We start from the raw sequence: 21,769 nt of genomic DNA on the forward strand, positions 1-21,769 counted from the left end.
AAAAGTGATATTTAAATACTGCCAGTGGTGAAGTGTAGGCTACGTGTGTGTGTAAATACTTGTATAAAGTGTTAAAAATTGAATTGTTTTGATTGAAGTATAGTTACGTACATTATAATCAAGTAATTTTCATAAATATTGCATATTTTTTTGTATTTTTTAATGTACAGGATTTTACAGGATATTTTATATTCAAAACAAGGATATTACAGGATATTTCACATTTTAATCAAGGATATTGTTTTCAAAGTGGTGGCAGCCCTGCTCTAATGCACGTGTGAAATTTGTAAAGGTTCATTGATATGTATCGGCCTATAAAAGAGGTTAAAACCATTAAAGAGCGTTTAGAAATTATAAATGCAGTTGAAAAAAATCCATGCGAAAAACGGGTTGATTTGGCAAAGTGCTATGGTATTCCTCCATCGACTCTTAATTCTATCTTCGCTATAAGAAATGATATTCGGAAACAAGCAAGTCAGTTCGGCCAGTCTTCAAAAAAACGGAAAATGGCAAGACAGTCGAAATACAGTGAGCTTGAGAAAGTTTTGTTTTCTTGGTTCCAGCAAGTTCGGGCATCAAACATACCAGTGGATGGCACACTGATCAAAGAAAAAGCTCTTCAAATAGCTTTACGACTTGGAGTTGAAAACTTCACAGCTTCCAATGGGTGGATTTGTAGATTCAAGGAACGACATGGGCTTGCCTACAAACAATTGTCTGGAGAAAGTGCTGTAGTAAATAAAGATACTACTGAGCAGTGGCTGGAACAACTTCCACAGTTATTAGATGGATATTCTCCAAGGGACATGAGCTGGGAGAACCTCAGTTCTCTGGTTTCGAACCGAACTGAATCAAACCATAGAAAAAAAATTTTGAACCGAGCCGAACAGAACATCATACAGAAATAATTGTTTTGAATTAAAATGAACCGATGACCAACATTTTGGTCTTTTGAACTGAATGGTGAGAAAGAAAGGTTCTCCAGCCATATGTAAAATTAAAACATTATATAGCTTAGCTTTATTAAAACATTGCATAACATTTTATAAGTAAAGTTTATACAATAAATAATGAAGAAAATAAAACAGTTTAGAGAAAATCATTTTGCATTTAATTTCTTTATATATTATATACCAACTTTTAATTCATGAAAAAGTTCCATCTAAATTTCAAAAAGACTACACTAACCTTCATTAAAAAAATATATACAGTACACTCCCTATTTAACGCGGTTGTCGGGGGACATAACTTTTACCCGCGTTGTTGCATAACCGCGATGTTTCGATGTGACCAAGGTCAAAAGGCATAAAACACCGCCTGTGTTCTAATAGGTCGGCAAGCACGCACAGTATAGACGGCCCGCCTTTGTGCGAACTTTGCATCCGCAGTTTTCACTAAACGCGGGTGAAAAAATAAAAATAATAAATTTTAAAGATAAATATTAAATGTTGAATTTTATTTTTTATTTTTCCGCATGCCGCGCACAGTTTGTCGCACGGCCTACGAGCGCGCCACACGCCGCCATACACACGTGCGGCACACAAGCTGCTGCCAGTCTCGTGGTGTCAGCCACAGTATCTGCTTCGTCTAAGTGTCCGTAACAAAGTAAGTGCAGTGTGTGCGATTACACAAGATTCTGTGGTCAAAGTCTTCTAAATAGAAAGGCCATAGTAATACTTCAAACCGAATATGAATCGCAAAGTACCGAGTTTGATTAACAAAATAAAAATTCTAGATTTACGTACTTACAGATAGCGTGTCTTTTGCAGAAGTATGCAGCAGATACGTGAAAAACGATTCTAGCATTCGTACAATATAAAATAAAGAATCGTCTATCGTCTAAAGTGGTTAAACTTTGTTATCCATGCTTACAGTAAATTATAAATGGTCACATGTGGGATACAAAAATTGCGCCAAAATAATTTTAGCGCAATCAGTGGCGCCGTATTAAAAAGTCTGTTAAACGTTGTCTTTACTTATTCCATCAAACGCTGTGTCGAGTTGCTGAGTGTGTGTGGCTCGGATCGGCAAGTGTTATATTCCCCAGCCTCTGGTTAAAGGTCGGGAGGCCGCTACACATAAACATTTCCGCCTCACGGCAAAAGTGGTACAGTATGGTTCACGTAAGTATTGAACCACTGGGAATTCCTCGGCAAAGATTAAAAAAACGCTAGCTGATTTACTTTACTATTTAATGTTAAAACATTATACCAAAGTAAAAAGATGAACGTGTATAATACAACGAATAATATTACGTCTGTAGGTTCAAGTTGTAACAAACCATTTATATGCCTCCGCTTGTCAACACACGTGACCACGAGAAGTGTGCAGACGGAAATGAGTGAACTACTCAAGGTCACCATACTTCCCCCCTTTCGGCTTAATCGCCCCTCTCATCACTGGCGCTTATATTCCACTCCTCCCGTCTACCCGGGTGTCTTGGTCGCATATTCTCGGCTCGCCTCTCCCCTCCCAGCGCTTGCCGTCAACCAAACCTATCCAAAATCAATCCCCAGCCGAGTCACGCTGGATAATGTCGCTGGACGGTGGGCTTTATCGGGTCCCCTTTCCGATGCTTTATTTGTGGGTTAAAAAAAATGTTAAGAACTAGTGTTTCAGAAAATAACACTGGGCTGGATTGGACCATAATTTGAAAACACTACAAGATAGAGGAATAATGTACGGAGATATCTTGTTTAGAATTTCACTGCGGACATTTTCTACGCCTAGGCTTTTTTCTTCCCGATGCTTAGTTTGTGAGTTACAAAGCAAAATTATCCTAATCTGCTGTCAACCATTTATTCCATTATTATTACAGTAGAAACTCGTTAATCCGTGACGATTTAAAAGTGCAGAAAAAAAAGAGAAGTAAAAATTTGTCAGCGCTTAAAATTAACGTCACGCGGGCCGGCGGCCGGCAAACACTGCAAGCCTTCGCATGGGCCGCCAAACTCTGCAACCAACGCTGTTTGTACCGACCCTTTGTGTCGTCCCCCTTTCAGCTGTCACATTTGTCACTCTTTAAACTTGAGGGGGACGGCAGGTGCCTGGCGAGTGACGTGTCTGGCTGGCATTCGGCTGGACGAAGTGGGATGAGTTGGGGAGGGGGGGGGGGGCTACCAAAAATTGATGTGTGCAAGTTCAGCACAATCTTATCTTTCTCTTTTCGGCTGTTGCAAATGACTGTGAACTAATGGCTAGGCAGTGAGGTATTTTTTTAAGCCGAGACTAATTCGAAGACGGTCCTTACCTTGAACGGATTATCCGGGTTTATTACTTTTTTTTTTTAACAGGATTTTAACTATCCGGGCATCGGCGGGTCCCAATTAACACGAATAATGGAGAGTTTCTATTTTTTATCCATCTGCTGCGCAGTAAGCCTCGGTAGACGTTACGTCACATGACCTTGGCCTCAACCCAGCTGCACGCCGGTGTCTGAGAAGCTTGACAAGACCTTCCGGGCTTTTAATCGCTAGTCCGTGAAATTCGGTAATCCGTGATTATCTCGGTCCCAAACATCACGAATTAACGAGGTTCTACTGTGTTATTAGTATTATTATTAATTTCTGATTGGGGGACATGGTTTGACCCGCGATATACCCGATTCCGCGATCTATCGGGGCGCGGTATACCGGGAGTTTACTGTAATATTATAAAGATGATGAACATTCAGCATAAGGCCACATAACATATTTTTGTGGTAGACATAACCTAACATTTTTAATAAGTAAAACTTTTTAATAGGATACAGTAGAACCCCTATCATACACTTTTCAACGGAGGGCACAAAAATGGTGTATGATGCGGGAAAGTGTATGAAAAGGGAATGGCAATAATAACATTTTTTTTGAATCTAGCATACCAGCACAATGTCTGATTAAACTTAAATACATAATGTGTAAATAATTGCATTATATTAATGAAAGATATGAATTCATCATTATATATACAAATAATAAAACCACCAGAAATGTAAAATACAGTCCATAACCAAGTAAAGCAGTCCTTTCTTGGAGGGGGGGAAAGGTCACCAAGTCTAAATTAGAAATTAAAAAAATTAGGCTATTGTAAAAAGAAAATCAGAAATTTTTGCTTGTTTGTTTCATTTTACAAACAACTTTATGCAACAGAACAATTTTCAATAAAATGTTAACTTGAGAAACGTACAATACAAAACAATTCAATCGTAAACGGCTATATTCAGTTCAAAGATTAATGAATGCACAAAATATGAGATCCGTGCCTTTGTAAAGCGCGTTGACCATTTTCATAATCATTGCTAGTTTGCGCCACTAGTCTCGCTTGGTGCTGGCCATATATGCTAGTAGCAAGGTGCACAGTCTTCCTGATACCATCCATATCTATGGTGCGATAAAGTTATTTTCTTACGTTTGGAAAGGTAAACAATGAACGTTTTTCAAAATAAAAGCATTAAAACGTATTTTTTCAGGAGGAATATAACAAAAAAATTTGTGAATTTTAAGACTTTTCGGCTTTGTAAAAACGTATGAAACGGGAAATTCGGGATATTATAAGTGTATGTTCCGGGAAAGTAAACCATTGTAAATATAGTACTTTTGGCGGGACCAAAATTAATCGGCGTATGACACGGGAAAATGTATGAAACGGGAACGTATCATCGAGGTTCTACTGTATTAAAAAAAAGTCTAATGTGAATTAAGTTACCTATCTACATTACAAAACCCACTGACTGTAGTTGCTGTTTTCTTGGAAGAATGCTGCTCGTCAGAAGAAACTTTAGACATTTTTTGGGGTGGTTCTGGGTCATCTGGGTCGTCATTATCTTTTCTCCATTTGGAAAACTTAACCGACTTAAGCCTGCTCATTGCAAATCACTTAAAAAACAATAATATTGTAAACGTAACGTAAGAAGTGTGGTTATAGAAATAATGATGGCTGCCGCGACTACGCTAGTCAACTTAGTACCGTACTGTAAAATTTACTGGACCAGTACTTTTAATACACAAGATTAAATTAATATTTTCAGTACCTGACTGTTATAACCAAAAAGGCCAAAGAATAATAAATACAACCAGTAATTTCTAATACGTAATTTACGTAATCATTTCCTACCGCATTTGTCTTGTGTTAACTTGATCACGTCAGTTTTTCCCAAATACGAGAGTTCTCGTACATGCGCTTTAGTTTACTGTATGGGGTACGCAATCTTTGGTGATTTTACAACACTTCTCGTACACGCACTAAAGTTAAAGGTATAATATACAAGACCTTTGGCATTTGTACGATAGTTTATATTACGTAGTACGAGAAACGCATACATAATTCTCTACAGTAAACATAAAACAAAGCACGCCTATATGAAAAAATGCTATGCGAGTTATGTGACGACTAATAAGGATTTTTTATTTTATTTTGTCTGCGCTTGAAACTGTTGATGCGACTATTATGCGATAAAAGCCAGAATATTACAAGTAATGGAATTTTGTTGTGCTGTTTTGTGGATGGTCTCAAATGGGGGTTAGAAAATTAGAAAAACGTTAAGTTTTTTTAAACGAACGTTCGGTTTTTCGAACCGAACGTAAGGGTTCGGTTTGGTTCGGTTCGAAATTTTCGAACTTCGCCCAACACAAAATTTTTAAAAGGAAATCGCTCCCAAAAAATGAAAAATTCCCTAATGGTATTATTGTGAGGGCTCAAGAGAAGGGATGGATGGACCATGCAATGGTTGTGGAATGGATTAAATGTGTGTGAAATCGACGACCCGTTGGTTTGTTGAAATTACGAAGCATGCTGGTGTTGGACTGCTTTCGTGGTCATTTAACAGAAGAAACGAAGAATCGTCTGAAAGGTGGGCGAACAGATCAGGTCATAATACCTGGAGGATTAACTTCAGTTTTGTAGCCCCTTGACGTCTGTATCAATAGGCCGTTTAAAAAGCATCTGAAGCGGCAATACTCCAAACGGATGGCGAGCGAAAAGAACGAAATGACACCGACCGGGAGAATAAGGCTACCAAACTTGTATCTTGTGTATCAGTGGATTCTCAATGCCTAGTCTGCGATCCCAGAAACATTAGTCGTAAAGAGTTTTAACAAGTGCTGCATTCCAAATGCGCTCGACAGCACGGAAGATGATTGCTTGAGCTCCGATGATGAGTTCTCTGACACTGGCAGCACTGTGGACAACAGCTGTGAGAAAGTTTAAGTTCGTTCTTGGCCGCCGGCTGTGACATCATGTTATTATTCTTTTGTTAATTTTACTATCAGTGTGATTTTGTACATCACTTTTATTTAAGCCTGAATAAATGCCGTATTTGTGTTAACCTAATTTATATTTTTATGCAGAATATTCCACATTTAGGCACAAGGTTTTTTATTATGCATGTAATAAAAATAGTTTTTATTATACGTGGCTAGAACTGGCGTGCTTTTATCATTTATTTGTTTGAACGAGGTCATTGCCCAGTGCACGATAATGGACGTGGAAGATTGTAACTGTAAACAGCTGGGAGCTGGGCAAGGTCACGCGCACACGGCGTGTTGTTATCGATCGCGTGCGCCGATGCCACATTCTACTCGTGCGATGTTGCCACATTGCAGTTGCCTGCCTTCTGTACACTTTTAACACAAATGCTGATGCTGTAATAAGTAACATAGCACTTTTTTGGTAATTCTTTACAATTTGTTACTGTTTGAAAGGAAAATAAATCACGACTAAACTATTTTTTTCCCATGCAGATTTGCAATAAAAACATTTTTTTCCCACCACTGCATTCTAAAAATAAGGGTGCGGGTCTTACCCGGGGGTGGGTGGAAAGCACCAAGCTTTTGTGTAAAATTTTAACTTCAGAAACTCAATAGAACATTGGTTGTATTTACCAGCCTTGCGAAGCCAACCTTGAAAAAAATGCTACAGCAAAACCCCTTATTTGCACTTTTCATGGGGACAAAGTAAAAAAGTGTAAAAAGCGGGAAAGTGTAAATAAAGGGAAAAGTAAGAAATAAGTTAAAGTTAATTAAAATACAGTCGCATTCTGCAGCGTTCAGAACAAATATGGGCTACATTACACATACGCATTGTGCCACAGTAAAAATTTTTTAAAAAAAGGGCCGCAAATTGATGGAAATTTACTGTCAATAGTGCGCCGTGCGCAGAGAAAGGTCATTGTACTCTATCAGCTGTTGTTACGGCGCGGCGTAGCCGCCGGCTGGCTCTCTCTGTTCTCTGTTCTGTGCATGCACAGTATAACTCGCTCAACGCTCGTGACCTTCCATCAGCAGCCAGCCAATAGATGCGAGCTTAGCGGAAAAAAATATAAGCTCCACCTCCCGTGTACCAGTTTTGTCCAGTTCTAATACCAGTTTATTGGTATACGTACCAGTTTTCTCGCTGCCGTTACAAGTTCACGTTTACGTTCATCTTGATGTCTTGATACCAATAATTAATTATTAACGATCCCCAGAAATAAATGGTTAGTTTAAAAAATATGCGTCAACTGTACAATACTTCCAAAATTATAAAATGAGTATAAAACAGTTACCAAGACTCCGCTAGTTTTATCTTGTGAAGTTTATGTCTCGTACCAGTATTTCGGCCCTAGTAAATTTTCATTTTAGATTGTCTCCTGCTATAATTACTCGTACTTTTACACGCCTAGGCTTAAATTATTACATGTTTAGAAATAAAAGCAACTTTTCATGTAATAAAATATGTATATTTTGCTATTTAAAATGTTCATTGCCGACTATAAACGTTACGTTTTTCACGATGCTTTTAGGCCAACTAGCAAATCTTACATACACTTAAAGTACCCACTGTATTTTTTTGGAGCAAATCTATTGTGTGTTCATTATTATTTTATTGATATAAAATATAAAAAAAATGTAAAACGGGGCTTAAGACAGTGTCCAGTTTTTATTTTTATTTTTACGTTTGATTAGCTCAAATGTTGTTTCTGCACGAATAGGATATAATTTCGATCGAAAATACATCAGCATAATATATAGACACGGCAGGTCATTTCTCGTGGAAGCAGGACACGGCAACTGCAATTCATTTCCCGTGGCAGCGGTGGGAAAAATGGTGTGTGTGTGTGTGGGGGGGGGGGGGGGGGATAGCTACAAATGGACGTAATTTGGCCTCGCTTTTTCGTATGTACAACTCGGTCATAAGGACATATTTTGGAGAACCGTGAGTGTACGTAGAATAGAGGTTTCACTGTATGTGATTAAAATATCGTCCAGAAACTCGACAGCGCTCGCAGCGCAAATAGAGCCAGCACAACTTCATCGCCATCTTGTAATGTGTTTGTTGTGGTTTTCAATATGAATGCAATATTTGACGCGTTTCACATGTTTATTCTCAGACAATTCTTTTACAGTTTCATCATCTATGGCGAATGCACCAAGTTGTTTATGGTTGTTACGTGACGTAAATAGCGGGATGGATTCAATTTTTGAGATGTAATTCACATGAAAGTATTGTATTGGACTAAATGGAAACTAAACGGGACCTGAACAATATAGTGCAAATAACGGGAAAACGTAAATAACGGTAACGTAAATAAGGGATTTCGCTGTATGTTGCAAATGGTCGGTTGCGCTACGTGACCTTTTGTAAACAGAAGTCATGACACTGTTCATTTAGATGTCACTCAATCATCATATAATCTGGTCAAGTCGTCAGGAGCACACAACATATGTGAAATGAAGTAAATATAAGGCAGATAAATTCATACCTGCTGGTCAGGGCCAGGCCGCAATTAAACTAGTTTTGTACAGTTTACTAGAAATTACAGATGACCCAAAAGTCAGCATAGTCCCGAAGCAACACTGTCGTTTTAAAAGGGATACAATATCTCTGCCTGTACCTAGTAAACAATCTGGACTAGGGACATATCATTATATGAATGATGCGTTTTTGCTTTTGGCAATACTGGATTACTGAAGGCATTCGAGTCATAATTCTGTGAAGCCTGTTTAATGTTTAACATTGTCTTGGTATGCATTTTCAATGAGCGAATAAAATTCAGAAGATGTCAAAACTTACTTCTTTGTTCAATTAGTCTCTCAGCCTAAATCAGTTATATGAACTAACAAAAAAAATTACAATCTTGGCACCATTTATCTACAGTACTTAAGTCTCAAGTGTGTATTAGTTTCGGATCATTCGGATCAGCTGAGCCAATCTGAGCTGTTAAAAAACATAATATAAATGACAAGTTGTAATAATCTTTAGCATGGACCCCCACAATAAATAAATAATGATTTGTGCAATAACAATACCAAAAGGCATGATGATCAAATCTCTCTGGAGAAACAATAATTCACTAAATTCATAAGGGTCTACCAGTCAGTATGAAAATCCAGTCTTACAGCAGTGAGCTAAAAGCACAATCTTGGACTAAATACAAGTCTAAGTGCATCGTGTATAAAAAACAAATTTTAACGCAAAATAAAACAATATTATGAATATCTCACAGCACAGAGTTGAAACTACAGGAGAATCCCGTTATAGCGAGCACGGTAATAGCGAGAACACTGCTATAACGAGGTCTTTTTGAGGAATTTACGGCGTGAACGCGTGAAGCGCGTTTTGGTTATTTGTCTGCTTTATCTCCCTCCACCCCTTTCACTCGCCACCAGACATCTTGCCGTTGACACCTGTCACATTCTTCAGCTTTGCCGTCGCCACCTAAGTGCGTGGCTTTAAAAATAGAATCCCGTCCTTTCTTTCATCAAACTTCCGTTAGTTTTCTGTTCATTAATATTATTCTATTCCTGTGAACTCAGTATAATAAATGCTGAACGTGCTGGGCATATGTGCGTGTGTAATGCAACCGCTAGGCTACAAAGAATGCAGTCCCTTTGTTTCGTTTCTGACTATGTCGCTACAAGATAAGCCGGCTTTCATCCAAACGCCCATACTCAGATCGTTTCCGGGACTTCACAGTCACAGCATTACTGGCTGGCTTCAAGGCCAAGGTATACCCGACTCGAATAAACCAAGCCTTTGAATATACATATACTTGTATGCATTTCTTATTATTTAGAAAATAGACAAAATCTATTTTTTTTCGCCATTAAACATAACAATGTGCACTTTTTTTTACATATAAATGCTCTTAATTAATTTGTTGGGACATTTTCATTAACGAATAATAACATTGTTTATAACTACCGTATTTACTCGAATAATCGTCGCCATTGCTTAATCGTCGCACCTATTGTTTGAGGTAATGAATTTGGTATTTAAGATTCTCCCCATAATAGTCGCACCCTAATTTATTGACGGCGACTGAGGCGCGAGGCGCGAATGGAACAGCCGTAAACACAATGGAACAGCCTGCTTTCATGTGGCGTGTGGCGCGATCGGAACACCCGTAAACACAATGGAACAGCCTGCTTTCACGTGGCGTGTGGCGCTTATTATTGGTCCAACCTTGAGCGGCATGCCCTAATTGGCCGTGTGGGAGGAAGGAATGTGTATGGAAGATAAGATGCTGTGATGCCATTGTTTTATCTCGTTTGCATTGGAGTGGAAAGTACCGGTAATTGCAGAGTTTGAGAAAGTTCATTTTGTGAAAATATGGGTAAATACAATTCGTATACTGCCGCTTTCAAGTTGTGTATAATCGCATTTGCAGAAGAGCACGGAAATCGGGCCACGGAAAGAGAATTTTCAGTAAGTGAAAAACTTGTTCATGACTGGCGAAAACAAAAAGACAATTTGAATAACACGTGACGACAGCGGCTCAAGAGTCTAGCGGCAGCATCGCTACTTCCTGCAACTGGCTGCAAATCCCGAGCCTTTCCGAAGTTGGCCGATCGGGAGCGCCTACCCCCTGGATGTTTTTTCTTATTTTTACGCGCACAGTTTTTTTCTCCAGTATAAAAAAGCCACACAGACTGTTTAGTGGATGGTTGGTTATATTAGGTAAGTATAGCTACATTAAAGATACTGTAAAATCATTTTATGGTTGCTTTGCAAATAACTTTTTAATATGTAGCTATCCAGCTAGGAAACCGTTTACATTAAATCACCGTCCACAATGTTTTAAAGTATTTATAATGTAGCTAACCTAACCTAATTGACCAATAGTTATCATGTCCTTACCTGAAAATTACAAGTTGCGTAAAATTGCAAGGGAATATGGGGCGTCCCGAGAATATTTGTGGAAGACAAAGACTTCCTCGATTTTATACGGTATAAAAAATATACAAATCCACGAAGTACAATTCTTCAATTAGGTATTTTCCTCTAAAAATAATTACAAATAAATACCGTTGCCTTGTTTATGGTCTTTCCTTTTAACAACAACTCCATATTTATTTACAATGAAAAAAAAAATCCGAAGATGCACGAACGGACGTTTTGCTCTCTCGTCAGTGAAAAGAAGGCTTCCCGTTGCGGGATCGCGCCGCCGGCCCCGGAACGAGCGTGAGCGGTGCGGCATTTGCAGCCAGTTGCAGGAAGTAGCGTTGCTGCCGCTAGACTCTTGTACAGCGGCGACTAAGATGACGTTGACGTCCCGGAAAATGAATCTGATGCATCAGAATTTAGCTCAGACAATGAATAGATAAACTTGGTGTGTGTTCAGACTGAATGTGTTTTATAAATGTTTTTTGTTTATTGATTTTTTGGCAATGTTGTGTTATTACTATATTTTTATTTTGCCAAACTTCTTGTAACCAAAAGTTGTTTTGTTTATTTTGCACGTATTGTAAATAAATATTACGTATAGGTAACATGTACCTAGATATTAACTTCTTTAATTTAGCATTTTCAAGCGATTTACTAAAAAATTTTACTTAATTTTTTTTTTTTTTCAAATTTTCCTCACATAATGGTCGCACCTCACTTTTTTTCCATAAAATTTGGTAAAATTGCTGCGAGGATTATGCGAGTAAATACGGTATTTTAGGCCAAAAAAGTCTGAGCTGTCTTTATACTTGTTGCTAATTGATTGCGTTAATAATACACAAATATTTATAAACTTGCTTGGAATTATTTCAGTCATGACACGTTTACAAACACGTCACGTTATTTATTTTACTATCTGACAAATAGTAGGCACTACAGTATTTATTTCCGAATCGCTCAGACAGTTTTCTTGTAACTTCTGTTTCGGTCAGTTGTTGGGGTATCTGACCGGGAAGGGGGTGGTGATGGTTTGAGTTTAATCCCAAATTTATTTTCTAAAAAAGTTTACAGGTTTCTTTAAATGAAAAAAGTATAGTTTTCCAGCGACTATTTCGTTTGAGGCGTACGTGCGTTGCCACACTCCTGCTTTTTTGTAAGGAATTAAATCGTTGCGCTACACTAGCGCCGCCTGTTAGCAACATCCCGAACCAACATGGCCGCCAGCAGACAGCCCGCGTCGACAATAGATAGCAGGACAATGCTGCGTCGGCCGCGGGCTGAGATGCTATACTTACGTGGCATGGTAGGGTATTCTGGTTATTTTGACGCAATCGGTGATCGCATCCGTACTTGTGGGGTATCGTTTTAAAGAGAATTCACACATCTGCTCACAGAAATTAAGATTTCGTTAATATAACCTGTTATTTTCCAATTATACAGGTTTAAACACAATTTTTATGCTATTTTCGGTTTATTTTTATTTTTTGGGGGCCAAAATCTGTCCAAATCGGTTATAGCGAGGACACGGTTATAGCGAAGATCAAACCCGGAACCGTGACACCTCGCTATAACGAGACTCTAGTGTACATTCTAGACTATTTTTAAAAAATCTTATCAGTATTTTACACAAACTTTCTGAACAATTGCAATTTGACTCTTACTGTGAAATAGTTTAAGAATTTATTTGCGACTATAAGTTAATTTTATGTAAACTTTGCATTGAAACTTTCAGAAAATTTAATTCACGGAAATATTTACTACATTTAATATGTATAAATGAATATATTTTTCCGTTTCTGGCAGAGCTTACGTTTTCGTAAAAATTGTGTTAAAAATCATTGTACGAAGTTTATTCAAAAGTTGACGTTACATGACAAGGCTGCATAATGCACACGTTTCTTCCAGCTGCAAGGTTGGTTAACCTGCTACTGCTTAAAGGAACGACGGACATCTTGCATGTTGATTATCCTTTGTGATTTTGTTTTTCTGTAAGACGTTGCAATGATTGCTGAAGGTTTACGGTAGCGATCATCTACGCATAACGGAAAAAAAAAGAATTTTTTTTTAAAAAAGCTCAAGATATGAAAAAATGTGCCTGGGTAGAAAAAAACATCGCAGAAAATTGCGGGGAAATCAGTTTTTAGACATGGCGTTTTTGCAATAAAACGGTTATTTAAAAGGTGAGAATTTGTAGCGTGTGGTTCCTCAGCAATTTTTAATATTTTGTTTATAATCTTTCTAACATGGCATTAATTTCAGTCGTCCATGACCGCGATATTTATGGCACTTCACTCGTGTAAACAAAACAGTTGCAATCGGTAGCCATTACATTAAAGATTTTTTTCTGACCTGTCATGGTAAACATATTATTCAGAGTTAATCCGCAAATAAAATATTTATTACCCAGTATATTTAGATACGTGTATTTATGACAAAGAATTGCCCTGAAAATATTTATAAATTTGGTAATATCCTTGAAGCAAAATTAAAGAATGCTGGAAAACGTAACATCAGAGGTTATCACCAGTACCATGAGTGCTAACTGCTCTGTAGTTAACTCTATCTTCTGGATTTATTTACTGCCCAGTGCATCATTGTAAAGAGAGCTTGGGACAACAGCCTACACCATTCCACGCAACTATGGCAATTTCTGTAGCGGTTTTTATTTTTTTTACATAAAAATGTGCAATGATGCTGATAGAATTAAGGACTTTCCTCCAGGTATCTACTAGCATAAAAGAATCAACCACAATACAGGTAGTAGCATGCTCGGTGAGCCTCCAATGTGTTGGTTTTCAAGGTATTTGTCACAAACATTAATTTTTCCCCACCCACTTTGGCCATTGGTAACGATAGAGCTAATACATAAGGGCCTTCCTACAGGTGTCTACTACCAATGAAAAATAAAATTAGAGAGGCAAATAAAGTAAAGGTTGCGCCAGGGCTTTTAAGGGTCTCCAATGTGTGGTTTTCATGGTAAAGGTAAAAGGTAATTCAATATTTTGAATAAATTAATTCAATAATAAACATTTAAAGTAGGGGCGTGCCGATGCCAATTGCCGATTATCAAGATCGGCCGATTTTGGTCATTTTTGTCATTTGAATGATCGGCTTCATGTATGCCGATCCTTTTTGCAGATTACCGCTTTCTGAAGACAAAAAAAATCTCTACGTAACACAAAAGCGCCGACATATTTTTTGCTTCAGAACTGTTGCTTGATGTTTTTAAGTAACATTTACGTTACTTACATGTTTTAATCTTTTCTGCAGAAAAAAAAATTAAGTAAAGTTATTCTTAAAAAATAAACATATTCATGAAAAGTACGTTTGTTAAAAAAGAGTAAACAAAAGCACACCAAACCATTTAATAAGTCATGCATAGGGGCCTGTTCTTTTCGTGATCGCGATTAAACGACGATAAACGCGAAATCACCGTAAAATACAGTTTTTACGCGAAATTGCCATAACACAGCATTTTTACACTAAATTTAGTATTATAACGCGAAATCGCAGTGTTTTTAAGCAAAATTTAATTACTGGATAAAAGACTTGTCTCGTCGCTGGTAAACAAACACCGCAACATGGCCGCCACTGAACATTAGTCATAAATGCACTAAAGCAAACAAAAGCTTACACACGCTCAAGTTATAATGTTAAATTCAAAAATATAATTTAAAAATACGTAAAACTACGGCGTTTATTTTCCTTTCCGCAATAATGTTTGGATAGATAAGACAAACAGGCGAAGTTGCCATACCACGTCAGCCGGGGGCGCTGGCATGTAGTTAGAACAGCGTCTTAATATCAAGCAGAAAGCATTTAAAATCGTGGTAAAATGTAAACAAACATTCATTTTCGAATGGTGTGACTATGATGATTAGTTGGTCAACAGTGTGTTATGGATTTTGTTAAATGGATTAATAGATTTCCAGATTAGTTTATGGGAACAACTAATAATCAGTGTCTAAATCAAAAGTTTGTCATATAAATATATGTAACATATTTGTTTAGGGTATTCAGTAATGAGTAGGTTCAAGTAAAATTATTTAACTTAAGTAATTTGGAGCATATTTTACAACCAACATAAAAAAGCACTAATCGGTCAAAAAAAATTGGCATGATCGGTACCATATTTCTGGCATCGGCATGATCGGCAAATGTGGTGATCGGCTCACCCCTAATTTAAAGTAATGGATTTTAACCAACTACAAATATTTGTGGTAATGGAATCCCCACAAATGGCCAAATTTTAAAAACGAAAGCTGAACAAACAGTGTATAACCTAAGTATGTCACTTGAATAATTTTTTTTTATGTAACAACTGATTCGTACTATTTCCCTTTTAATAAGTTTTTATCATCCAGTCCCTTGAAAAACATCTTAACAGGGTTTTACTGTATTTACATATAACTAGTTATCATTTTCACACCAAAGAAAACAATTATTATTTTGACGTACAGATGTCAAATTAATAGGGCCAAAATGTTTATCCCCACCTCCCAACCACAAAATATTTCTACCCTATTTCCGTGAACTATGAGAGGTACAATGGGGTTCCCAGGTTTTATTGTGTGCAGAAAAAATGCCATACCCAAGATATCAATACAATTTGCCATCAAAATTTGTTCACATTGTTAAAAACCTGACATGCATTGAGTTTCTGACACACATTACCTTAAAAGTCAAATAGTGGTATTTCCAAACCAACTAAAATTTTCAAAAAAATTGGAAATTTCGCAGATTACTCTGGAAACCATCAATTGTGGCAGTATTTAACTAACTGAGTGATTCACTGATTTTTGAGGACCTTTTATGTGGGTATAAACTGCTCTTTCAATGAAAGTATTTTAAAGTAATAAAAGTTACATTAATACAAAACAAAAACTTTAAATTCTTTCTAACCTAGCAGCACAGAAACGAAGTGAACTACTAAACATGCAAAAAGAGGATTCCAGCATTGACTAAACCTACGTTTCTGTCGCAGTCTTGACTAGATCTCTGAACCACTCCATTGTTCTTCACGTCCAGTTTAGCAGGCAGCTCATGTAGTTCTGCAACTCGCCACCTGCCAACCACAAAATTGCATGCTGCCACGTAAATGAAATACTCTTTACAAGCTATATATGAATTTACAGAAAATTTTATAGCACTTAATTATAAAAAATTCTTAAATCAAAGATAATGTTGCCATGAATTAATTAAAATTTTTACAATAAGTGTATCTAAAAAAAATAAAAAATAAAATGAAACTTCTAGTAGAAACAATTGAACTATACTGCTTTTATACACAGATAACGCTCAGCACAATCCTAAATCAAAAACTCAGGATTTTGTTTAAACAATATAAACGGTAAGATGTAGTTATAACTATTTCAAGTTTGTTAATATTTGCAAATGAAAATATCTGTGCAAATGAATATTCAGTTTTTACTAAATCCACAATAAAAAAAAAACAAATGTAATTTCTAAATATTTCAAGATTATAGAATTACCATTTCAGAAAATGAAAACTGATTTTTAGTAGAGATGGGACGAGACATGAAAACTCAAACCGAGTCAAGAGATTAATAAAGCTCAACTCGACAGTCGAGTTCATTGTATTTGACAGGACGAGACTCAGCATCTTTTTATTTTCTTATTACTCAATACACATTTGACATTTGCAAAAAGCATTTGCAATCACAGTTTTTGCAGTATAACCACATATTTACATTATCACAGCTGTCTTCAAGTATGGTTAATTTTACACAATTACAATGCCAGAAAAAAAAATTCACATTAATTCCGCTTCAGGACACTCAAAAAGATGACATTATGGAATCGCCCACTGTATGTAAATCACAGATTTGTAACGTAGCAAAAAAATTAAAAAAGATAATATTGACAAGAATTTACAATTTTTCCCTAATGCAGTAACAATCAATAGCATCACTGTTTGGCATGAAAACCTAAGTGCTGTACCACATATCTTCAGATCTTTGTTGACCATCAAGTAAAATAATTGCGGAGAGCTTTTTTTTTTGTTAAAAACCAAAGTTAATATTTGTTTATATGTATTTAATGCTTTTTTTTACAAAGAAATTCTTGACATGACGTTTTAAAATGTCTGCCATGGTAGCCACAAATATACTTGAAAAGACTCAGTTTTTGAATGACCTGTTGTACGTCATAGGTATGTAAAAATGCACACTAATATACGGATCTTAAGTTTTTAATTACTAAAGTTTTCAAGTCTCAGCCATACTGTAACGCCCCTCGTGCCTCAAAATTAAATTTTTTTTAATTTAATAAGAAAAAAACCTTGGAAACAGCTGGGAAAAATATTAAGAAGAATAAAGTTATTTACCAGAGGGGGCACGAGGTGGTGAACAAGAAAATAGAATAAGGTATATAATAAATTAACATTACATAAGTAGCTTGGTCTATAGGTTCCCTGTTTTATTTAGAATGGTAAATTAAATATTTTTTTTCTTTGTTTTGGTATTAGAATTAAAGATATTAACACATAGCATGTAGGAGGGCCGGCCCCTTATTATTAATAACACGTTATGTTATATTGATTACACCTCATTACAGAATAAAAAAAAATTGAAATATTCCACCCTATTAGATCCTTTAGTTGATTACAAAGATAATATTCTCATTGATTTTACATATTCTCGTCGATTAAGTTCTTAAGTCACTGGTCGCTGGTATGCAATTTATTCACTTAGTTCATTGTATGTAAGGGGGAAATATATTTTTAATATCACCCGGGTCTTCAAAGGATGACGTCGGGCCGGGAGGAAAGCTCTTCTTAGGGGGAAAAGCAGCTGGAGGTCCTGCACAACATGATGGGTGTAATTTCGGCACCCAACTGTTGGACCCAAACAGGGTGTAGCTCCAGGGCTCAGGAGATGTCTCGCGCCGACATCCAAATGGCGCGGACCGAGAATAGCGCGGATGACGCGACCGAAATCATTGATAAGTGAAATAAAAAAAATTAATAAAATTTTAACTAAGACATGACTTGTTCTAAATGTTCCTACTGACTGGCATCTGAATTTTTAGCTGGGATCACATCCCTTAAGACAGATGACTACATTCTTGATTCGAACGAGTACGTCGTTGCCGAAGACCAGCCTCTTAACACAGAGGACGCCGAGATGACGCGGTAAGTAGCCGAAGTCAGAGTACCAAGTGCGGAGATGGCGGACAAAGCTCTTAATTAAAACGGGCGTTAGGCCCTAAGGAAAAAGAGGAGGAAGGTTCGGCTCTGGACCGAACATATCCGGAGGTGCCCGGAGTGGTCATAGCCACGACTTCAGTTGTTTGCGCCAAAGGGCGACTGCTGCGGTCTCTACCGGCAGGTACAGAAAGCAACATACAATCGACTATTTAAGGCCGCGAGGAGGAAGCATAGGGCCTTATGGCGTAGCTGGTGGTGCACTCTGGTGGCCTAAAGGGGACATAAAGGGGGGAGTTATTAAGATCGCCCACAGGTGTCGCGGGCGTCAGCTCCACGAGCTGGCGCCAAGAGAAGACGTTAAAGTTTCTGCCGCTAGATGTCGTGGGTGGTTCTTTAGGGCAAGGGAGAATGTCCATGGAGTAGGCCATCGTCTTGGCGAGTTCACGTACGGTCAATGGTCCTAGGCTAAATTCTTAGAACCGAGGGGGAGGGGGGTTTGGAGAGAGAGGGGACGGTGGACAGAAAACGCCACCAGGCTGGGAACGGAGGTCCACGTGAGACTTGTTCGTGCCGAGACTAGCTAGTCTCAGCAGGCCTCTAAGAAATACAGCTTGCGGCCAGAAGCTGCTCTATGTGATTTTAGTCCTGCAGGGAATTAATATTACAAACCCGGGACGTGACTGCAAGCGAGAGAAATTTCAACCGGGCTGCTAACGTCCACATTAGACTAGCAAAATATCAGATAGGTCCCTGAGAAAGGTACTTCGGTCCACTGGCACAAAGTTTAACTACGTAGGGTACACCAGCCTAACAAAAGTGTAAATCATCCTTTTGTAACTAATTATAAAGAAAAATAAATTTTCCAAAAAAAAATTAAAAATTATAATAACAATAAAAAAATAACGTGCAAAATGCCTAATTTCCGGCACAATACTATTTATTGCCGCTTTAGTTTATCTTCATATCTTTGACTGTCTCGTAAAAATTATTTCTGTCAACATGGTAATTTCCAAATATTTCACATCACTAGTACTTTAAAAGTAGATTAATGTCATATTTCAAGTTAGGACATTGTTTATAACCCGACAATGGCAACAAAAATGACAAACGTGAGTAATTTTTGGTTAGGTTTCATTTTTTGGTAAGGTTAGTTTATGTACATGATTTTGGTACATCCATTTAATGACATTTAAAAAAATTACTCAAAGAAGATAAGGTTATTTTGGGGAAAGGGAGCAGAAGGAGGAGGGAGGAATAAAAAACCTCATTTGTGTTTGAGTACTAAAGTCTCAATTATGCTGCAAAGAAAGTTTTTTTTTAAACTTCACTAGTTCTTGAAAAAATAAAATTTCAAAATTATTTTTAACTTCCTAAACATATTTTGAATCCTTCTCTAAGAGGGTGCTGCGATACTTCAAATAATTTACAATTTTAACGTGTGGTTCAATAAGGTACTACATTAAAATAGCAACAAATTGTAAGAAATGTAAATTAGGTTAGGGCAGCTACTTTAAGAATACTATTAAAAATGAATTTAAAATCCAGTGATTTTATCCTGACCAACTGTCCATACTATTTTAGAGTAAACTTTATGTAGCTAACAATTTTACAGTTATTTTTATGTAGCTTACTCTACCTAACCCAACAGGTTTTACAGTTTTTACAGTATTTTAAACATAGCTAATACTACCCAATACATCAATTTACAATTTGAATGTAGCTAACCTAAATACTTGTAAAACACCATTCAAAAACATGTTACTAAGATTCAGAAGACAATTTATTTATTTTTTCTAAAAAAAACATTCTTTTCAGAATTACATGCACGGGAATTGTAAGGTTAAAATAATTTAAAACAAATAAAACATTCTTCAAGGTGTTAATATTTTTTTCATTCATAAACATAAATTTTTCTAGACTTAAAAGGCCTTCTTATCTACTGAGTTTTAAAGAATCCTGTGGGAATAAAATACTCAACTTAAAAGCAATCATAAATAATAATGACTGAAAGAGTTATATAACTTGTTCACATGAGACAAATTATTCACTCGCTGAAGATATATACTGTGTTTCATTCCATAATCGTAGCACTGTTATTTTAAGAGCGACAATCAAAATTTGGGGGAAAATAATATTATACAAAAATCACATGATATTTTTGATCCCTCTGTTAGTATCCAAGCACTTTTTGTAGGTACAGTGGAACTACAATCTTTTATCACATAATCGTCGACGTGCATAATCATCGCACCTGTATTTTATGGCGTCAAAATTTGGAATAAAAAAACCTCTATCGTAATCGTTGCATTATGTTTTTGGTCCCGCTAATAGATTCCAAGCTCTTTGTGTAGGTATTTTTTCCGTATAAAACAATGTATTTTTTCCGTATAAATAATGTATTTTAAAGTAAAAATCTAATATTTATTCGGACATGACCACTTATTTATTTAATTAATGGAAATACTAAGTTGTCTGATATGTAAATTTTCTTTTAAAGATGTTTTTAAACATTATAACCTTTATCTGATCGTCTGCGTTGCTGCGGTGTACCGCTTAATAAAATGTAGCCAGTGCTAGTTGGCATAATTCATGTTTGGTTATGTTGCTTCCCGTATAGAGCGCGCACACAACCGAATATCGATATCTCGCCGATTGCCGTTCAGGCTCGCATTCGGGTCACAGATTTTGCTTTCTATTTAAAGTTAAAGAAAGGTTTTTGTTGCACAACTTATTAATTTAAATTGTTTGGCGTGCTCTTATATACTTCACTTTTTAAACAAACATACTTTCTATGAATGGGTTTTGTTTTTATGAATAACTTTACCTAACAAAATTTTTTTCTCTTGCATAAACATCACACCCCTTGTTTTCAAACTTGATTTTAGTATAAAATGTGCGAGGATTATGCAATAAAACACGGTAAGTTAAAAACCTGAACCTCTCTAATATGTCAGTTTCACACCATATTTCGAAAACAGTGCACTGTAGCGAAAAAACACACAGAAGAAAAGTAGTAGCAAATTAAATTTTGAATAAAAAAGGTCACTATGATTTTTTTTGTATCTGCAACAGTTTTTTTCTAATTGCGAATTAAATGGGCTGACTCATGACCGCGCTCCGAGATGCAGCAAAGATAACAGCTATCACCGTCGCCATAGAAAGTAAAAAGAGGAGGTAAGTGGAGTGGAGAAAGAAAAATAACGGTGGGAGGGAAGAAGGGAAGGGCGTCTGCCATCCTTCCTGCATAAGCTGATGCTGTTTCTGATAAGAAATCCCAGAGTGCCTCATGCTACAGATAAGTTACTGTGAGGGGTTTTCATTTGTCTTCAATCCATAGGCACACGTAAATTTATAACACATATTTGGTAAATATAGACATGATTTCGATTTGTTAACATTATTACAGCAAGGTTCACACCTTTAATAATATTCCACTAATAAAAGTGAAGTCTTTGTGTGGCGCATCTTAACATAGCG

General features: G+C 36.7%; 1 protein-coding gene across 2 annotated transcripts in view; it reads right to left on the reverse strand.

The window, feature by feature from the left end:
* The window catches only part of LOC134530869 (KAT8 regulatory NSL complex subunit 1), a 286,616-nt gene that overhangs the window by 75,686 nt on the left and 189,161 nt on the right, over positions 1-21,769 (reverse strand). For both annotated transcript variants that reach the window (XM_063366135.1, XM_063366133.1), the window contains exon 8: positions 16,096-16,189. In XM_063366135.1, the coding sequence (XP_063222205.1) occupies positions 16,096-16,189 (94 nt within the window). The remainder of the gene's footprint in view (positions 1-16,095; positions 16,190-21,769) is intronic.

This window comes from Bacillus rossius, chromosome 3 (assembly GCF_032445375.1).
Source record: "Bacillus rossius redtenbacheri isolate Brsri chromosome 3, Brsri_v3, whole genome shotgun sequence".
NCBI lineage: Eukaryota > Metazoa > Arthropoda > Insecta > Phasmatodea > Bacillidae > Bacillus > Bacillus rossius.